A 21,491-nucleotide genomic window follows, 5' to 3' on the forward strand; every position below is an offset into this window, starting at 1 on the left:
ATTTTCAGAGTATTCAGTGTCTATTTGTATTTGAAGCATTAGAAATCTGAAATCATGCTAAACTATGTTAATCTAATGTAAATTTGGAGAGAAACATATTATTTCCTCCCAGATTAACATTCAGTATTAAATATGTGTTGGTTAAATATAGCAGTTATTCCTGGTTATTAGATAGGTGATTTTTAAAGATGAAATGACTCAGTTTCTGATGTTATAATGGCTAAAAATTTATTGCTTACGGTTTTTTCATATTTCTTACATTTAGATAGTAGGCATGAGCATAATTGTGTTCTAGATTATTAATTTCTTTTCTATTTTAGTTATTAGTGTTAGAAGTACTTTAGATTTGTGAAATAAATATGTAAATTACTGATATTTTATATAGTAATTATCAACTTTTTATCAGCAAACAGGAGAATATAGCTCAGTACTTACTTGTAAGTAGCAGAATGGTAAGGGAGATCACAAGACTTCCCCATGTCTTAGGTGTTTGCTATATTCTAATTCTTTACATTTTAAAAAATTGAATTTGGTATATGTTACTGTATTACTGGTTCTCAGTGGGTCCATAGTCCCTCAGGGTCCCAGAGACCATTTCAGGATATCAAAGAGGTCAAAACTATTTCATAACAATACTGAGATGTTATTTGCTTCTTTTACTGTATTGACATTTGCACTGATGATGCAAAAGCGGTGGTAGGTAAAACTGCTGGACTGTAGTCAAGGCAATGGCATAAAATTGTACTAGTGTCGTTTATTCTTCTGTGTACTCACAGTTAACAAAAAAAGCCAATTTCACCTTAGAAATAATCTGGGGAAAGCAATAAATATTAATTTTATGAAATTTGCACTTTTGAATACATGCCCTTTTAATATAATTGTTTGTGACAAAATGGGAGGTACACATAAAGCACTTCTGTGTTTTTGTTGTTGTTGTTGTTGTTGTTGTTGTTGTTGTTTTTTGAGATGTGAGGAGAATTAGCCATTCTTATTTTCACGAAATGCCATTTTTACTAGAAAATATAACTGATGGACACAGTACACTTACCAAACTTGGGTATTTGGCAAATGTTCTCATCAGAAATGATGGAAATGAGCTTGTCACTTTAAGGAAAACTTTTGGCAGTATTTGTTGCCAATGATAAGATTAACCTTTTAAGCACAACTTGGAATTTTAAATTGTATTTGCCTGGGCTTTATAGTACTTAAAAACTTTTCTGATAAAACCAGTGGTGATATTAACAAATGTGATTTTTTTTTTTTGATATTGTAGGTGAATATTAATATATTTAATCCTTCTCTGAAGTTTTTGAGAGTGCGGTACTTTATAAGTGTGTAAGGGGTCCTTAGAGCAAAACTTTTAAGAACAGCTGATTTAGGTCCTCTACTAAAGTCAGAGGTTTCACAGTCTAAGTCCTCATAGCTCCCCGTATCTCACTCTTGCCCCATTAAATTAAAATAGAAAAGATTACCTAATTTTAGTTAAAAAAAAAAAAAAGAGAGACCTGCATATGAGTAGCACATTCTTAAGTTCTTCTACAAATGTAATTTCTCCTTTAAACAGTGGGCTTATCTATCGCTTGAATTTATTTAGGATTGTATTTATCATGATATTTAACATTAAAATATATTTTTTCTCTCTTCTTCCTTTTTCTTCTATTTACTTCTCTTACCACTTCCCTTTCTCCTTTCATTTCTCCCTTCCTTCTTTTTTTTTTTTTTTTTTTTTTTTAATGTTTGTTTTCTAGGTGGAGTCTTTCATTTTGGATCAGGATGATTTGGAAAATCCAATGCTGGAAACGGCTTCCAAGTTGCTCTTGTCAGGTACTGCTGATGGTGCAGACCTCAGGACAGTAGATCCAGAAACACAAGCCAGACTGGAAGCTTTACTAGAAGCTGCAGGTAGGTCTGCAGACTTTACATATGTAATTAATCTATCTAATTTTCCAAAGTTACATATAAATCTAATAAAAACTACTATGATTAGGGGCACCTGGCTGGCTCAGTCAATTAGAACATGAAACTGTTTTGTTTTGTTTTGTTTTTTTAATTTTTTTTTTTTTTTAACATTTATTTATTTTTGAGAGACAGAGACAAAGCATGAGCAGGTGAGGGGCAGAGAGAGAGAAGGAGACATAATCTGAGGCAGGCTTCAGGCTCTGAGCTGTCAACCCAGAGCCCGACGCGGGGCTGGAACCCACAAACCGTGAGATCATGACCTGAGCTGAAGCTGGACGCTCAACCGACTGAGCCACCACCCAGCCACCCCATAAGAGCAGTGTTTTAATTAGAGATTATATACATAGTCAAAGATTTGGCACCATATATATAAAATATAAAGGAAAAGAAATTCTAAATCTCTGTGATCGTTAAAAAAATTTTTTTTTTACATTTATTCGTTTTTGAGAGATAGCACGAGCGGAGGAGAGGCAGAGAGAGAGGGAGACACAGAATCTGAAGCAGGCTCCAGGCTCTGAGCTGTCAGCACAGAGCCTGACATGGGGCTTGAACCCACAAACCATGATATCATGACCTGAGTCAAAGTCAGATGCTTAACTGAATGAGCCACCCAGGCGCCCCTCTATGATCATTTTAAATAACCATAAATAACCAGATTTCTGTCCACTTTAATTTTTCTAAAGTGTATATAAATATGTTGTGAACATTAATTGATCATTTTTTTAGCATCCTGATTTGCTATACAGTGTACATGCAGTACATGCAAATTGCTACTTTATTATATAGCATAAAACCAACCTACTAGTATTTGGTAATCCTTTCAATAAATATCTTGTAACACAGCATCTAAATATTTGAAGCACTCATGGTTAAATTTGATTTCTATCCTGAGTAAAATTATAGAATGGATTATTAAAGGGATCTTGACCAAATACAAATGAAAACATAGTAGGGGCACATGCAAGGTTCTGTTCTGGAAGATAGAAAACTATTTGTACAGAATAGTTGATACAGAATGTTAGCATTTGCCAGAAATTTGGTGTTGCTCTGGGAGTTTATGTGAGAGAAATGAGAATTGTGAAATTATTTGAAAATGTGTCGTAAGAGGAAAAGAGAATGTTTGTCCTGAAGATGGGAAACCTCAGGTTGAATATAAGAGGGATATTTGTTTTTGTTTTTGTGCTCCCAAGAGGCAGAACCAGATTGAAAAATGCTACATGAAAGTAGATTTCAGCTGATGAAAGGAGTTACTACTAATGGAGGAAGAGTTCCTTTCCATAGATACTAATAGTTGCCTCATTTTCTCATTTCTGTATTTATTACCATTTTTTCCCTGTTTTTTCTACAGTAGCTAGCCTCCCCCTCCCCTTCCTTCCTCCTCTTCTTCTTGTCTCCCTTTCTCCTTTATTTCTTTCTTTAAATGAAATATTTTACATATAAACCCAGAGGGAATACCCATCATCCAGCTTAAACAGCCATCAGTGCGTGGACAGTCTTGTTTCATCTTAATTTGTTACCACCCTGCTGAGATCCCCTACCCCTCCCCCCCATGTTAATTTAAAGCAAACTAAGCATTATATAATTTCATATATAAATACTTCAGTATATACTGCAAATTAAGACCTTTAAAAAAAATAACCAAATACCATTGCATATAAAGAAAAAAATAATACTAATTCCATCATTATTGCCAAATACCCTGTCAGTGTTCGATTTCCCCACTTGTTTCATAATGGTCTTTTTTAGTTGGTTTATTTAAATTAGGATCCAAACAAATTTTTCATTTTTTGTATAAGTTTTTAAATTCCAGTATAGGTAACATGTAGTGTTATATTAGTTTCAGGTATACAATACAGTGATTCAGCAATTCTATACATAGTCAGTGATCATCATAAGTGTACTCTTAGTCTCCTTCACCTATTTCATATTTACGTATTTTTGTATGTAAAATTATACGTGTTTTTCATGTTAAAGTTTCAAGTTAATTTGAGTTCTTAATTGTTAACAGGTTCCTTCTTCCTCTTTTTCCCCCCTACTTATTTGTTGAATAAATAGATTTTATGTGACTCATTTTATGGCACTTGTGCATGTTGTATTTCCTGTAAATCAGAATTCAGACCCAGATATTTGACCAGATTCAGATTCATTTTGGCTTTGGCATGAACAGTCATTCATAGTGTATGTATTTCCTGTGTATCACAGAACCACTCTTGTGGTTTCATTTTTCATGGTGTAGAGATTGATCATGGTTTAAGTATCCTGAGAAAGTATGCCTGAAAAATAAGAGTTTTTGATTCTGTCTGAAAGTGCCTTTGATGCTGTCTTCATACTTGATGGTTTGACTACGTATAGAATTCTAGTGTAAAAATAACTTTCAGACTATTGAAATTATTACTCCATTGTCTCCTAATTTCTGGTGTTGCAGTTCTGAAAGTTAATGCCACACTTATTTATAGTAGTCTGCTATCTCTGCAACTTTTCCTATGTCTTCCTTCTCCATATCATTAGAATTTTCGGCATTTAAAATTTTGTTCACATTTTGAATATTTTGGCTGCCCTTTACATTTCGGATTTTCTACAAAAAAGTCTGGTTTTTTGTTTTTGTTTTTTTTTTTTTAGTCAATAGCATAGCCATAAAAAGCTACACTGGAAGGTATATGTGCATGTTTTGTCAACTGGTGGGTTTCACTATGCAGTATTTATTATATATTGTAAATGATATATATTATATAATTGGTTTACTATTACAGCACAACAGTTTATTCTAAACATAGTGGCATGACATTTACTATTCCTTAGTTTCTGTAAATAAAGACATATGGGCACATAGTGTGGCTAGATTTTCTTGCCCAGAGTCTCAGGGGCTGAAATCAAGGTATCTGCTGATGAGTAGAGTTCTTATCTATAGGCTGTAGGAGAAAATCTGCTTTCAGGCTTATTGTTGTTGATAGGAGTTGTAGGACTGAGATCCTGATTTCCTGTGGACTGTCAGCTGGGGCTGCTCTTACCTTCTTGAGGTTGCCCTCATTCTTTAACATGTGGCCCAGTCCATCTTCATGCCAGCACAGTAGAATCCTTCTAATGGTAAGAATCTCTGATTTCCCTTTCTCCAACTAGCCTAGAAAAGCTTTGTTTTTCATGGGCTCATGTGATAAGGTCAGTCTCACTCAGATAATATTCCTGTCTTTAGGTCAACTGTGCCACATTATGTAACCTAATCATGGGGATAAAAGCTATCAAATCCACAGTCCCAAGAATTACATAGAGTGAGTTCACCAGAGCTGGGTAATCTTGGGAACATTGTAGAATTTCCAGTACACAGTGACTTGGTAGAGACCCTTTCATTTCTTTGAGAACTCCCCAAATGTCAGTATCTTTAAGTGTTTTCTCTGGGGTTTTTCAATTTCTTGACAGAGACATTTACCAGTTTTTGTCTGGTGAATGATAAACCTGGCTACCTGAATTTTGGGAGCTTAGAGTGGGAAGAGGCTGAGGATCTCACTGTTTGACATGCATACACTTATTTAATCTTCATTTCCATTTAGTATAACGTCTCTTTCTCATCTGTATCTGATGACTACTAATCCTGGGCCTTTCTGGTTGGTTTCTATAGAGAACAATCATCTGGCTGTGCTGTTTGGGAATGGAGTCTTTGAGTGTTTGACTGCTTCTCACAGTGTTCAGCTAGTCTCTCTGTATAATGACCCAAGCCTCACCCCTGTATCTGGGACCTGTACTTCCTGAGTCCTGATGGGCTGATCACCTTGTTTCTCTTTTGATATCTATGTTTCTGTTTATTCTGTTCTGCTAAGTCCACTATTTCTCCTTTTTTTTTTTTTTTTTTTTTTTTTTTTTTTTTTTTTTTTTTGTCTTCATAAGTGGGAATTAGGTTGAGTAAGTCTTAGGGAAAAAAGAGAAAATAATTATCTTAAAATCAGAAATGTAGGTAATTTTTCAATGTACTTTTTTTCTTCTGTATTTTATGTAGCCTATACTGCCTTATTAGGACATTTTTGGTCACAAGTGACAGGTTCTGTTGTTCAGTTGATTAAATGTTAGAATTGGGAAAGAATCATTTGACCACATTTTTTCTGATTTTTGATCTTCATTGATTAATATTTAATAACTGGATAAGACCAGTAAAAAAAGGATCATCATAATCCAGAGTAGCTACAATGAATTCATTTTCAATCAGTGTGTTATTTGAAGGGTTACCATTTATATCTTAGGTTACTTCCTACCTAGTTATATTTACTAAAATGGTTATCTTTACTTATGAAGATATGAGAAGATAAAAATTTAATATGGAATATTTTGTTTTCATTGTTCTTTCTTTTTAAGGCAGTGGTTACTTTCTGCTAATCCAGATATATCCTCTTCCCTAGTTCTCTTGCTGTTATTGACAAATAATTGTTATATAACTGATCTGAATTGGCTAAAAAATTGGAGCTATTGTCTCATGTGAAAATGCATCTGTGGCTTTGGTTTCTATAGTGTTAGGATACTTAACTAATCATAAATATCTTAATAAATACTACTATAGCAGATTCAGACTATGGTTGGATTTTATTTTTAGTGACACAAATTATATAGTAGGTATCAGTTTTATCAGACTGAGACTGTCTTTATTCCTTGCACATCTTGATTGTAACACATACCAAATTTGATTGGTCTGACCATTTGTAATATCTAAAATCATAATGGTTTCCTGCCAGAATTATTTTTGGTTCTATAAGATGTAGTATTTGATATCTTGGATTTTTCAGAAATAAAAGGAGATAAGTATAAACTTTTGTAAAACTTTATTATTTTTTTTTAATTTATTAAATGTTTATTTATTTTCATTTTTGAGAGAGACAGTGTGAGCATGGGAGGGGCAATGAGAGAGGGAGACACAGAATGTGAAGTCGTCTCCAGGCTCTGAGCTGTCATCACAGAGCCCGACATGGGGCTCGAACTCATGAACCGTGAGATCATGACCTAAGCCGAAGTCAGATGCTCAACTGACTAAGCCACCCAGGCACCCCAATTTTTGTGAACTTTAAACACAAACTTATATGATGTTATTAAGCCCTTCCAATGTGAAAGGATATGTTTACTATTACCATTTGAGTGGTTTTTTTTGGATTGATGTCTTAGTTAATTAGTTTGCTTTAAAACCTGTGATAGTGCTTCTTGAACTTTACTGTGCCTCTGAATTGGTTGGGGATCTTTTTTTAAAAATGCAGGTTTTGGATGAGTAAATCTTCGGGCCTAAAATTCTGCAGTTCTAACATGCTCCCAAATGACAGCAATGCTTTTTGTCCATGTACCACATGTTGAGGAGTAGTGATCCAAAATATCTAGGTGTTTATCTTCAAGTTGGAGCAGATGTTTTTAATCCTGGCTGTGCATTAGAATCTTGGCACTTTAAAAATATATGTATGCCTAGGCCCCACCTCTTACTTAATACATCTTTAGATGGAGGAGAGCTTAGCATCTGTATTTTTGAAAAGCTCTGCTGAGATGGGAAGCCTGGATTAAGCACCACTGAGTTAGAATAATAAAGGTTAAAGATAAATTTGCTTTGTAGTGATATCTGGAAAAGCAGTAAATTATATTCATGCAGGTGGTTACTAACCAGTTCTGCTTTTGAATTTGTTTTCTTTTGCTGTTCTGAATGATTTTTAGATATGATTTTGAGTACATGTAATAAGTTATAGATGTAATTTGAAATAAATAGGTGCTTATATATAGGTTATCTTTTGTATGTATGGCCTATTATGTCTTGTTAGGCCATTTTTGGTCACAAGTGGTAGTAAGCCACCTAAACAGTCTTAAGCAAAAGTGGGGATCTACCGAAAGTATGGGGATTGTTCTGATTCCTGGGACTAAAATAACGTTATCAGAACTCTGTTTTCTTTATATTTCTCTGCCCTCCTCTCCTCTAATTGACGTATTTTGTGTGGTCTTTTTTTCTCCGTAGTCATGAAAGTCGCCAAATAGCTCATCACTCACATCTTAGCAATTTAGTAACCTTTGAACATATAGGTCCTACCAAACCAACGCAAAAGTCTGAGTGAGGACTCCTAGTTGTTCCAGCATAGGCCAAAGACCCATTTCTGGCACCAGAGAGTCACAGGGTCAAGCACTTACAGACCACATGGAAGGAATAAGATTATTAGAGAGTTGGAGAACAGTGATCTCCCAAAAGATTCCAGGCAGACAATATATATGTCAAGTGTAACATTTGAAGGTTGTTTGCTAACATATATAGAGTTAAGTAACTTGACTTTTGCTTTGTTTCTCCTTTTGGGTGTGTCCATATTGGTGTGAAAATAATATAATAGGAATAGGCAAATTATCTACGGCTGATGGTAAAGCCTTTGCAGATCCTGAAGTGCTTCGGAGGTTGACGTCGTCTGTTAGTTGTGCGTTGGATGAAGCTGCTGCTGCACTTACCCGGATGAGAGCTGAAAGCACAGCGAATGCAGGGCAGTCGGACAAGTAAGAACATTTTCTCTGTGATTGATATAAAAACGTTTTCTTAAAAGTAGCTAATGTTCACTGAGCTTTTATTTTTGTGTATGGCATGGAAGTATATGTGAAATACTATGTGTGATATCTCGTTTTTACTCACATAAAGCCCTAAAGCAATGGATTTTGTTTTTACTCTCGTTTGACTCATGAAAAGCTCAAGGGAAGCAAATAACTTAATCAAGATCAAATAGCTGACAAGTGGCAAAGCTCAGACACCAGTGATGCAAGACTGACTTCTTAGCCAATATGTTATAAAAGAGCTTTTGCTTATTTAATAGATTTTGCTGTCTTTTAATGTTTTGGTGACAAAGAAATAAATGCTTTCTAATTAGTCATGCCATTTCTAGTTCATGTGCATTGTTCTGACCATTTGATTTTATTTAAAAAAAAATTTTTTTTTTAATGTTTATTTATTTCTGAGACAGAGAGAGACAGAACATGGGTGGGGGAGGGGCAGAGAGCAAGGGAGACACAGAATCAGAAGCAGGCTCCAGGCTCTGAGCTGTCAGCACAGAGCCTGATGCGGGGCTCTAACTCACAGACCGCAAGATAATGACTTGAGCCGAAGTCGGATGCTCAACCGACTGAGCCACCCAGGCGCCCCTGTTCTGACCATTTTAAATAGCAAGGTTTTAATTTATTTGTTTTATGAATGTTCAAAAAATATCATGGATCTAGTTCCCATAATTTGAATGTAAGTGAGTCCCAGGGATTTTATTTTTGTATCCCCTATAATTTCTTTTCTATAGTACTTTATAGTTACAGCTCAGTGAATATTTTGTGACTTTGCTATTTTAAGTTTTTCTGGTGATCTCACTCAATAAAAATCATACCATATCATATATAAAACCAATTATGGATAATATATGAAAAATGGATATAAGCTTTAAGGAAGCAAATGTAAAAGAATTATTAATATGTTACATTTTTTTGATTACTCAGAGGCTTGTTTTAGCAGTTGCCTTTAACCAGTTGAGAAAATGGGAGTATTCTTTTATATATGGGTTTAGAGTGTAAAAAATAGCATTTAAGGATTGTCTTTTGGGGCACCTGGTGGCTCAGTCATTAAGCATCTGACTTTGGCTCAGGTCGTGATCTCAGGGTTCATGAGTTTGAGTCCCATGTCAGGTGAGCTTGAGCCCCACTTTGGTGAGTCCCACTTCTTTCTGCCATCCCTCCCCAACTCTTCTCCTGGGATTCACTTTCTCTCTCTGCCCCTTGCTCACTTGTACCCACTGTCTCTCTTAAAAAAAAAAAAAAAAAAAAAAAAAAAAAAAAAGGATTATCTTTGTATAATAGTGTTTTTATGTAACATCTTTTAAGAGCATGAAAAAGAAGTTGTATAGTATTAACAAGAAAATTTGCTGTTTCTCTTGGCTCTGTATTCATCTTCATTGGTTTAGATTTTTGTGTTTTTATTAATTTACTGTTCTTCTCATAGATTGACCCTCTTTCTTTTGTTAACTTCAAGTTCTGTTTCTTAATTAACAGTTTTACTACCCTGTAATATTATTGATATTCTCTTAAATATGGTGCCTGTTTAGACTGTCAAGAAAGAAAGTTAAAAGCACCTTGAAGAGTATATTAAGGCTAGTTCAAGCAGGAAATAGAACAGAAAAATAAAAAGTCACTGATTCTTTGGCATTGAGTATATTAGAAGAACAGAGCATGTTTGTGACAATCATTTATTCAGCAAAGCTTGAGAAGTATAGTGGAGTGCATTGATGTTATATGCTAGATTTTATTAGTTAAGTGTGGTGCCATGTGCCAGATCTCATAAGTTTGAAATTTGAACTGTTGCTACAGTAATTCCTATAAGCTTGTTTTAAAGCTAGCATACACATATGGAAATGTCTGAATGCAAGCCTGAATGGGATAGTAGAGTAGGGTGTGTGTGTGCCTGAGGAAGAAAGAAAATATAAGAGTCCATGTGAAAGAGAGAAAAGATATGTTCTTACACAGAAATGTCTTGTAGGAAGGATTTGTCTTACATTTGTTTAAAGGTAATAGACAACACTGGGTCTGAGGACCGTTAGTGTCCTTTAAAATGGGAAATTACGAGACAAGGACACTAAGTGTTGTTCAAGACATTGACGTAGGTAAGGGGACAATACAGTTAACAAGTAAGTAAAATATGTAACATGGCACACGATGATGAGAACTATGGGGAAAAGTTGAATGGGAAAGTGCCAGGGCAATGTTTGAGGTTGGAAGTCATGGTGCATTTTTAAGAGTAGTCAAGGAGATCCTCCCTTAAAAGGTGGCATTTTAGCAAAGACCTGAAATTGGTAAGGGTGTGAGCTGTGTCTGAGAGGTCTTGCCAGAGGAACAGCAAATACAGGTATCTTAGAGTTGGAGCTTAATTAGCATTTTTTATGAAAAGCAGGAAAGCCAATCAGTGTGGCTAAAGTGGAAAGAATAAGAGTGATGAATAGGTGATGAAACCAGAGAGGTAAAAAGTAGGAGTGTGAGACCCTACCACTGGACAGCTCTTGTAAGTACTTTGGCTTTTAGTGTGAGATCAGAAGCCAAATGGAGGATTCTGAACAGAGGAATGCCATGATATACTTTCCTTTAAACAAGATCTCTCAGGCTGCCATGTTGAAAGAGTCTGAAGAGAAACAAAGGTAACAGCAGGGAGACTGTTTAGGAGACTTTGCCATTAATCCAGGCTAAACATGATGTTCTTGGATCTGGGTGGCAGTAATAATAAAGGTATAGAAAAGAGGTTCCATGGATGACTTCAGTACCAGAAGTGACAGGACCTTGAAAAGGATGATATAAGAATTGACTTATATTTGAAATAAAGAGAATGTTAATTAAGAGCACTGGATTTAGTGTTTTTCTTCGGATGGGTTTTATCCAAAAATAGAGAGAATTTTTAGAAATGTCCATAGTTGGAATTATTTTGGGAAGTTTATAGGGCAAACACTTTACTCTCAGTCTAATTTTCTGTTGTTCCACTTTTTCTACTTTCCTTTTGCTTGAATTTAGCATTTGTCTCGCCTGGGTATTTTTCAGATTTCGACAAAATACGATACATAAGTAAATACTTCAAAAAAGAATTTCCTTATTGTTTATTCATATTTTACTCAAAATTATATGTTTGTAACTTTCCTGTATGATTTCCCTTTAATTGATGGAAGGATTCAAGTAGACCTTTATAATTAGTATAAGTTTTACCTGTTTTATTAAATACATTTTTATTAACTTTTATATAAGTTTTCTCATGACCAAGCAAAAAGGAAGTATAATTATTACCTGTATTTTGTTCATGTGATTTTCCATAAATTTTATGTTTTAGAATTTTGGGTTTTTTCCAGTGATAGTAAAGTGGGCTTTGTACTTCAGTGCATAGCTATAAACATCTTATAATGTTGATAATTCTAATTCAGTGAATTTTATGAGTAGATTTTAGTGAACTGAGTCATTTTCAGTTTTCTGTTTCTTATGGATCATATTGAAGTGATCATTCTTGTTTAGCACGACTGTCCAGATTAACCTCAAAAACCAATACTTATGGTGTGTAATTTTTAACATTTTTATATGCTGATGTTATAATATTCTTCCCTAATAGCCGCAGTTTGGCAGAAGCCTGTTCAGAAGGAGATGTAAATGCTGTGCGAAAGTTACTCATTGAAGGGCGGAGCGTAAATGAGCACACTGAGGAAGGGGAGAGCCTCCTTTGTTTAGCTTGTTCTGCTGGATACTATGAGCTTGCACAGGTTTGTAGTATCAAAATAAAGCACATGGGCTATTTTTGTTTTTGTTTTTTAATCTGGCCTACTTAGACAAGAAATAATAAACTCAACCATTAGGCTCATTTCAACAAATTTTTGTTAGATACATGTTGTGGTTATGGGCTGTGACTATAAATCACTAGGTAGGTGTTAACGTAAACATGTTCCACATGTTTTGATGAATATATTGTTTTCTAATATCATTTAAACTTTTTCTTTCATAAGGTTTTGTTGGCAATGCATGCAAATGTGGAAGATAGGGGAATCAAAGGTGACATTACACCTTTAATGGCTGCTGCTAATGGAGGACATGTCAAAATTGTGAAGTTGCTGCTAGCTCATAAAGCCGATGTCAATGCACAGTCTTCAACAGGTTATTCATGTTTCTTCTTTAAGTTTTGTTAAATATTAGCACCTTTTGGTAATAACTATGTCACATGAAAATCATCATTAGTACAGCTTTTGCAGTGCTCTAATTACGAAGTACTGCACATTTTCCTAAGTGTATGCATTAGATTTAAAGTATAGAAATATTTTGAATAAAGTTTCTCTTTTGTGTCTGAGGATGATTACTTGGCCTTTTGAGGTTCTTTTAGATTAAATTAAACACTGGCCCAGTTAGAAGGACTACCCTCTTGGAAATGGGCTATAGTTCTTCAATCCAGGTTTCCTATTTTTCAGGGAAGAAGGGAAGGGAAGATAGGGAAAACAAGAAGGATATGGAACAAAAGGCAGGTCTATCATTGTCTACTGTTACTAAATTGTGGCCTATAGAAAAAAAAATTATGAAAACATTGTGTCCTACAATGGACATGACTTTAGTTTAAACTAACTTTTTTTTTTTTTCAAACTTGGGCATGGATGGATTTATATAAAACTTCTAAAAATTAAATGAAAATATATTTTGTGCATCTTCATGCAGGATTTTCAAATTTGTTAAATAATTGAAAGAATTTTTATGATCTTACAGGTTCTGGTTGGAAGGGGTTTAGAAATCGTTATTTTACCCAGAAGGTTTTTTTTTTCCCCTTGTAACACAGGAGATTTTTATCATCAAGAAGGAATGTTTTTGAAATTATGTAGCTTTGATCAGTTAACTGATAATTGAATTTGTAGGAAATCAAATATGTATAATTAAAAGGAACAGTATGAGATGTACCTATATGTGATGAATAATTATCCTCCCAAAATAAAGCTTCTGAAACATTTCTCCAATTAAGGTTACAATGAACATAACTTTTTTTTTATATGAAAAGTTAGTTTCAGAATTGCTCAGTTCTTTGATAACTCTACAGTCGTGTTAAGTGTGTCTATTTTCCATATATATTTGACCCTGATACTAAATGGAAAGAATTGGGAGTTGATTTCAATAAGATAAAAGGCAATGGGAAAGGCATGATATATATTTTCTAAATTTATTAAAATTATAGTCTCCCATTTCAGTTTTCTTCCTGATGCTAAATTAGGATCTTTTTATTTTGATATTTTATGTTAATGTCTTTTTGTTTTTCTTAAAATAGGCAATACAGCACTTACATACGCTTGTGCTGGAGGCTATGTAGATGTTGTAAAGGTGCTCTTGGAATCCGGTGCTAGTATCGAGGACCATAATGAAAATGGTCATACTCCTCTTATGGAAGCTGGAAGTGCTGGACATGTGGAAGTAGCCAGATTGCTGCTAGAAAATGGGGCTGGCATTAATACGCATTCCAATGAATTTAAAGAGAGTGCCCTTACATTAGCTTGTTACAAAGGTACGGTATAAAACATTTTTTTAAAACAAAGTTTTTAAGTACATGAGATGACAGTTATTTTATATAATAGAGTTTTTAAATTAAAAAGCAAATTAAGAGGTGGCAATAGAATATGGTATGTAATTAACCTAAAAGGGTTTAAAGTGTTTCAGAGTTTAATATGTAAAATTTTAAAATATAGACTTAATATTATAAATATATGTCAATGAAAAATGACTGTTACATGATTCAGTTGTTTTATCAGAAACAGTTATTTAATTTTAATTATGCACTGTACTTTTTAATGGTTTTTGTGTCAGAATATTTTTCATGGTTCACACGAAAGAATCCTATTGACTCCAGAAGTATTTAGCCTATAAATTTAGACGTAAATACAATCAAAGTAGCTAGAATGATCCATTAATAGGAATGTTCTTAAGCTATTTCTCATGATACTAAGAAGAAAGGAGAAAAATTGGAGAGACTGGAGGAGATTTGAGAAATGAAAAGTGGTGTGAAGAGAGTTTGAACTCTAAAGAACAATTCTAGAGTATCGTCAATACATTTCATAAAGTTAGAAGGAAGAGCTGGTTGAAAGTGAGAAAAACACGTACCCATACCTTTGTATATGTATATGTGAATATAAAAGGGGTATGTGATATTTTAAATGATGTCAATCAACCTGAAAATATGGGTAATACAGAAACATACCCTCCTTTGAGAGGGCAAGACAATTGTCTGGAAAGTGTCTTGGTCTTCAGCTAGTTAATGCTCTAGATTCTAGATTCTAAAAAAGATAACCACAGAGCCAATACTTCTCAAAGTCTACCCTTTCGACAGATAAATGGCTATTAACTAAGGAACTTTTTAAAAACCAAATTTTATGTCTGCTTTCATACCATCTGCAGCTGTGTCATCTTTGTATCATAAAATAAGTGATAATCTTGACCATTAGGTGTCAAGAAACAGCGCTTACAAGGCAAGGTACAGAGTTCAAGGAGGCACTTACTCTCAATGGCTGAATCACTTCACCCACCAAGCTTGTGAGAGAACACTTCCTTAAATTTTACACGTAGGCCCTTGATTGCCCTACCCTAGTACTGGCTCTGGTGTTGTTTTGTTTCATTCTATTTTAGAGTGGCCAAGGTTGTGTAAGGTCATCTGGAAAAATTTCCTTTACAAACAATGGTTAAAATAACCCTTAAATACATACATGACTAAAATATAAGTTAAATGTGAAAATATGCTCTATCTAAAGTGCTTTTGATTGGTGTTAACAGAGCTTCAGGTAAGGATGGTTAGGAAACACAGCTGAGATCCCTTACTTCCCTAGTACTGTTTGGTAATTAGGCAGAGGCTTATGTTCATTGGGAGGAGAGGAATTAAGCCTTGGGACAGCCTCTCCAGGACAGGCTGATTGATTGGGTGTCTCTCTCCCCTTTTCACAAATACTTTTGAACCCGGAACTGGCTGTTTTTACCACTTAGTCCCAGCTGGCCAGAAGAGCTTTGAGACCGGGCTACATATAACTACTCTTCCCTCTCTCCTTTGCTTATAGCCCCACCCTGCTTTCCAAGGGGCGTCTGAGGTTGGGGCTTGCGGGCTTTAATTAGAAGCTGGATATAGAACTGAGCTGGTGGAGAACATCTCTGCTACTTACAAGGAACCATGGACCCTCTCCCTTTCCTCTAATTTTGGGTGAGGTCTTCTAGGACATAGATTGACAAGGAGAAGATGCGGAAGGGATAGAACTCAGGCTGAGACTGAACGTTGATGTGGATCTTTGGGAAGGGAGAATGACAGAGAGGAAAGGGAGGTAGGTGGGTAGCAAAAACAAAATACGGCAGATGCTAAGTTACTTATTGAAGTTAGTTTTAATTGTTTATGATTTTACCATCTGCTCCTTCCCCTTGGTCCTGATTGAGCATTGACTGCAACTCTTAACAAACAATATTGGAAAAAAATTAAGTCACTTTTCTATTGTTACTTGCATAGTGTCTGAAGTCCTTGTCTTTTTAACTACTCATAAGATGTCTTTATTTGAACTGAAGCATATGGTTTATTTGGAACTACATAAATGTAAATACAAGGGTAAGAGTGTGTGTGTGTGTATGTATATATTATGTACACATATATGTGTGTGTGTGTGTATGTGTATGATATCTAAATAAATGCGTAAGTGTAAACTAAATGGTGTGGTTTCGAAAATATTTTTTTATATATACAGTTCCCAATTTACAGGCAGATTGTTCTTAAAAAGTTTATGAGTTAGTAATTGAAACTTAAAAACACATTTCCTCATAGAAATAACTTCAATTATTATTATCCCAGGCAACTAATTCACAAAAGCTAATTTGTTCCATACCATAAATAAATAGAGCATACCTCAGCTCTTAGAAAAGGTTATAGAAGGGTTATTTGGGGTTTTAGATTTCAGTGACATCTTTGCTTAGTTGCATTGGGGTTGTAGTAGCGGCAACAGGGTAAAGAGTAGAAGAGCAAGAATCACTTGTATAATTTATGTGTGACAGTTGAGGGTGGCTTGTAGCTGACTTTAGTGTTATGCTTATAAATTTATTGCTATAAGTTAAATATAACTTTTTAAAATACTGTAACTTTTTCTTACATTTTTTGGAATAATAAAATATCTTATAATAATCTTACACATTTTTGGTTTAGGACACCTAGAGATGGTGCGATTTCTTTTGGAAGCAGGGGCAGATCAAGAGCATAAAACAGATGAAATGCACACTGCTCTAATGGAGGCTTGCATGGTAAGACTGGTGAAATACATACATGAAATGTATCTGTATATTTCATAAAGATAGTGCTAGCGTATGTTGGGGACCTTATTCTTGAATTCAAAGATTTGTTTATTATAGATTTATTGTAGAACAGAACCTCAGCTATCTGAATTGTGACCAGTGTTCAGAGCCAGTTGTACAATATTAACTTCTATTAAAGATGCTTTCTGGAATTTTACAGAACTACTTTTGTTTTCCTAGTCTCCCATAACTATGCTGGTTTTACATAGTTGGTACAAAAAACAACTATTTAAAAAATTGATCAAGGATATTAAGAAGAATATAAACCACAAGTATGCATATAATACTAAGCATAGCAAATACATCAAACCAAAAATGTAACTTCTGAAAAATTTGAAATTAGAGTGTTATTTGTGTAACATAATTCCCCCTATATGAATGGTGTTTTCTGAGCTTTTAATTCCTTTTGCAAGAACTCTCTTTTTAGAGTTTGTACTTAAGAACAGGTAATAATAGTCCTCTTAAACTTTTGTATCTCAGTATATGAATTGTGGCATAGAAATGGATCAGAATAACATTGTAGACAGATTTACGAGAAAAACATGCCAAAGATGGAAAAAGGCACCAAATGAATTTAAGTTTCTTATCTCAACTTCCCTTCAGAGAATGATTATTGAAAGGAAGTTAAATTTTAATTACTAATTTTTAAAAATATTAGGTAGCTAATTAAAACCTGAGTTATCTTTGTTTTCTTTATTGTCATGCTAATATTTTCTTTAGTAAATTATCCTTTGAAGAAACACGAGTTTTCTTTCAAGGTCTTAAGTTTCCATCTGTTAAAATTAGGATAATATCCTTCTCTCGGGTTGTTGTGAGGATTAAATGGTATAATGCATATAAAACACATCAGTAATATCCCCATGATAAGAAACTTAAAACATCCTTGTGACCACCACTAGATTAGAAAGTATATAGATTAAGAAATTAAAATAGAGCATTTTGTAGACCTAATCAGTACGTACTGGAAGTGTTATAAGTAGATGAAAGATATTAGTAGTGGCCCGACATTTCAAAGCTTGCTAAGAGAATGGGGTTTTAAACTGGACTTTAAAAGAAATGTAGGAGTTGACTATATATGGAGGTAGAAAATTCTGAGCCAAAGGAAGGCAAAGTAACCATTGTAATGGGGCATTAAAGTTGTGTAACATGGCAAACACAGAGGTAAAAATGGGTGTGATGTGTACAAAAAAAGATGAAATGTCTGTGAGGTAATATATAGAAGGAAAATTTATATTAGTGGTTAAAAAAAAAAAATTAGAGCATCTTGGAGTTGCCAGTAGTTAGGAAAGCTGTTGGAAAGGGAGACCAGCAAAGGGGACAGAAGATAGTAAGAGGGAACTCCTTTCTCTTTTAATTTTTACTGGCATTTAAATGTTGAAAAACAAAAGGAAGTACCATCTACATATTGTGTTCCCTTTCCCCTAACACATTATCTACAATTCTCTACCTTCTCCAAAAAATACTGCCAATTTTTTTCCTGCCTAATCAGAAGTTTGATTCTCTTTAAGGTTTCGATGAAAATTGTACTTTCCCTTTCTAAACTTTATCTAGTTAGCATTTAAGTATATACCATGAGGTGCTGATGTTATTTCATAGTAGTCTTTTGTTTCATGTACTTAATGTCTTTTTTTCCCCTAATGGTTAATAAGCTTCTTCATTGAAAGAAGGTACTATTTTTCTACATGTTTCATAGCCTCAACCTCTATTTCCCCATTTATGCCACAGAAAGACAGATAGGTCTTAATTAATACTTGATTTCTCATCTGCTAAATGTAGATTTATTATTCTTATTTGACTGTCAGTAAACCTTCATTGTACAGTAATTGAGAAATCTTCATATTTTTAACAATTGTTTTTAATGGTGCTGATTTAATTTTTTTAATTGCATTGTAATTAGGATGGCCATGTTGAAGTAGCTAGGTTACTTCTTGACAGTGGTGCCCAAGTGAACATGCCTGCTGATTCATTTGAGTCACCATTGACTTTGGCTGCATGTGGTGGGCATGTGGAACTTGCGGCTTTACTTATTGAAAGAGGAGCTAGCCTGGAAGAAGTCAATGATGAAGGTTATACACCACTGATGGAGGCAGCTCGTGAAGGACATGAAGAAATGGTGGCATTACTTCTAGGCCAAGGTAACCACACCAGTGAAAACAGTAAAGCATAAATGTGTAAAACATAACATTATAATAGTACAAAACTGGGTTTCTGTATTTTCTCTTTCTAGTAGATGTGTAACAAGATGCTGTCACAAAAACAACGTATTTGCTTTGAAAATAGCTTCCATACTGTGCTAAACAAAATCAAATAGACTGCTTTAATATAGAACTTTTCAGGCATCATGTGCTTTGTGAATACAAGCAGAGAACTGGGGGTGAGGTAGGGGTGTAGATTATGTAGAGGCATATATGAGATTTGACATTTCTCAAAGTGGTATATTGAGAGAATTTCTCTTGCGGCAGGATACCTATTAATAAATACTTGATATATCTAGGGTTTCATGGGACACAGTATGGGAAATCCTACCATAAGGATGAACTTGAGGAGAACGTAAGAATGTATTTATAAGAAGCTGTAAAAGAATCGGCACACAGTAGACTTTTCTTTTGAGAAAAGTGAAATGGTTACTTTGCAGTATTAAGCCATATTCAGTGTAGAAGTAATCTTCTATCTCTCTATATATTTGTAGCCAAGTTTTGTATCTCTTTTAGTAGTAAGGTTTTTGTTTGGACAAATTTAAGAGGAGTGGAACATTAAAAAAAGCATATTGGCTATAACTTTAAAAGCAGAGGTATTGTAGCACACTTCTTAGGTTTGAATCACAAGTTTCTAACCTTCTGTGCCTGAATTTAGGCACTTCTGTAGGGTTGCTGTGAAAGTTTATATATCTATATCTAGAGATATAGATATATAGGCACACTTATGTGCCTTCTGGCTGAATAAATCTTACTCCAGCTGTGTGCATCAAATGTAGACTCGTGGATGTATTTTTAATAACTTTTTCTTTATTTGTACTGCCTCTCAGTAGGGGAGAAGCACTATATTTAGTAAAATAATATATTTTTGAAGTATAGTTTATTAGGAAACAATCATGTTTTGCTTATCTCTGAATAAGTTAGTGACTTCCTTAAAATAATTAGAATTTTCATTCTAGGAGCAAATATCAATGCACAGACAGAAGAAACTCAAGAAACTGCCTTGACTCTGGCTTGCTGTGGAGGCTTTCTGGAAGTGGCAGACTTTCTAATAAAGGCAGGAGCTGATATAGAACTAGGGTGTTCTACCCCTTTAATGGAAGCTGCTCAAGAGGGTCATTTGGAGTTAGTTAAATACTTATTAGCTGCAGGTAGGCATTTTTGCATTTGGAAAGAGTTTTTTACATGATTTATCCAAGTAAAAATGTTATAATGCAAGAAACTTTTTTCTGATGTTATGATACACTGATTGTGTGTTTAAAAATGTGGTAAAAAGTTGTAGTAACTTTATAACTAATTTACCTTATTACTGTTTGAAGTATCTGTAGCTTTAATTTCAAGCAATAATCTATTTCTGATTTTTTTTATTTTTTGCTTTTAAAGATGCTGACAGTCTTCTTTATTTCTAGAAATGGCTGACTATTTTGTCTAATTTGAAGACATATGGCTTATTTAGAAATTTCTGTGTCCATCATTTACGTCTTACAATTCTTTTATTAAGTCTCTGTATTGTTTAATACTACTACAGGAGCTAATGTTCATGCAACAACAGCAACAGGGGATACAGCACTAACATATGCCTGTGAGAATGGTCATACCGATGTAGCAGATGTCCTACTTCAAGCAGGAGCAGATCTGGTAAACTGTGTCACTTTTTAAATCCTAATACTTAAAACCAAGATAAATTAATTAAAAGTTTAGTGGAGATTACAGATAAAAGGTATTTCTTTTAATTTTCTGTTGGCCTTTTTGCTATTTGTTCTCTCATTTGGTCATTGTTTTTTCCTACACTCTTTGGTGTCTGTTTTTTTTTCTTGTTAGTGGGGTCATACAATCTATTTCCCCTTGTCCCCCATAAAAGGGAAATTTTGTATTAGATACATTAATACAAAGTTTTTCTTAGGTACTTAGCTATTTTTAGAATATAAGTATTTACTACTCCTCAACTTACAACTTAGTAAGAAGGATGAAATACTGAGTTTATTGTAGGGTGGATTATGAAGAGATGTCACAGCAAAAGTACAGACAATAAAGAAGCTCAGAAGACGCAAAGACGTCGTCTGAGATATTACATTAAGGTTTAGAAAGGTGGATATGGTGATGTGACAAAAGAGATATTCCTGTTGGAAAAAATAGTGTGAGGACAGCCTGACGGGGAAGGAAAAGCAAACGTGTGGGGAAAATAGTCTTCCAGTTTCACGTGTGAGGAAGTAGAAGTGAGACATGAAAAGGTAGTTAAAACTTAAGTACCCATAAGTTCATGGGGCTGAGATTAACAAGCAAGTGTGTGTTCTTGTAGAAGTTCATAGTTTATGACAAAAATTCACAGGCAAGCAGAAACAGACTCCTCCATTAACTAGTTTTGCCAACTTTAACTTCTCTTTCCTCATTTATGGAAGGAGAAGAGTGGAACTGGATTACTATTGTGGTCTCTTTCAGTTCTGTGTATGTTAGTACAGCTCTTGAAGCCCTTATGGCACATATTATACTCTAGTTAGTTGTGTGCCTATTTCTTCAAGA

The 21,491-nt window shown here is 34.4% G+C and overlaps 1 protein-coding gene across 6 annotated transcripts in view; it reads left to right on the top strand.

Moving 5' to 3' along the window:
* Positions 1-21,491, top strand: part of ANKRD17 (ankyrin repeat domain 17) — a 163,508-nt gene that overhangs the window by 79,259 nt on the left and 62,758 nt on the right. For all 6 annotated transcript variants that reach the window (XM_042984388.1, XM_042984389.1, XM_042984392.1 and 3 more), the window contains exons 2-10: positions 1,749-1,902; positions 8,289-8,445; positions 12,056-12,203; positions 12,444-12,591; positions 13,739-13,972; positions 16,631-16,725; positions 18,674-18,911; positions 19,931-20,122; positions 20,500-20,609. In XM_042984388.1, the coding sequence (XP_042840322.1) occupies positions 1,749-1,902; positions 8,289-8,445; positions 12,056-12,203; positions 12,444-12,591; positions 13,739-13,972; positions 16,631-16,725; positions 18,674-18,911; positions 19,931-20,122; positions 20,500-20,609 (1,476 nt within the window). The remainder of the gene's footprint in view (positions 1-1,748; positions 1,903-8,288; positions 8,446-12,055; positions 12,204-12,443; positions 12,592-13,738; positions 13,973-16,630; positions 16,726-18,673; positions 18,912-19,930; positions 20,123-20,499; positions 20,610-21,491) is intronic.

Source organism: Panthera tigris, chromosome B1 (assembly GCF_018350195.1).
Source record: "Panthera tigris isolate Pti1 chromosome B1, P.tigris_Pti1_mat1.1, whole genome shotgun sequence".
NCBI classification, from domain to species: domain Eukaryota; kingdom Metazoa; phylum Chordata; class Mammalia; order Carnivora; family Felidae; genus Panthera; species Panthera tigris.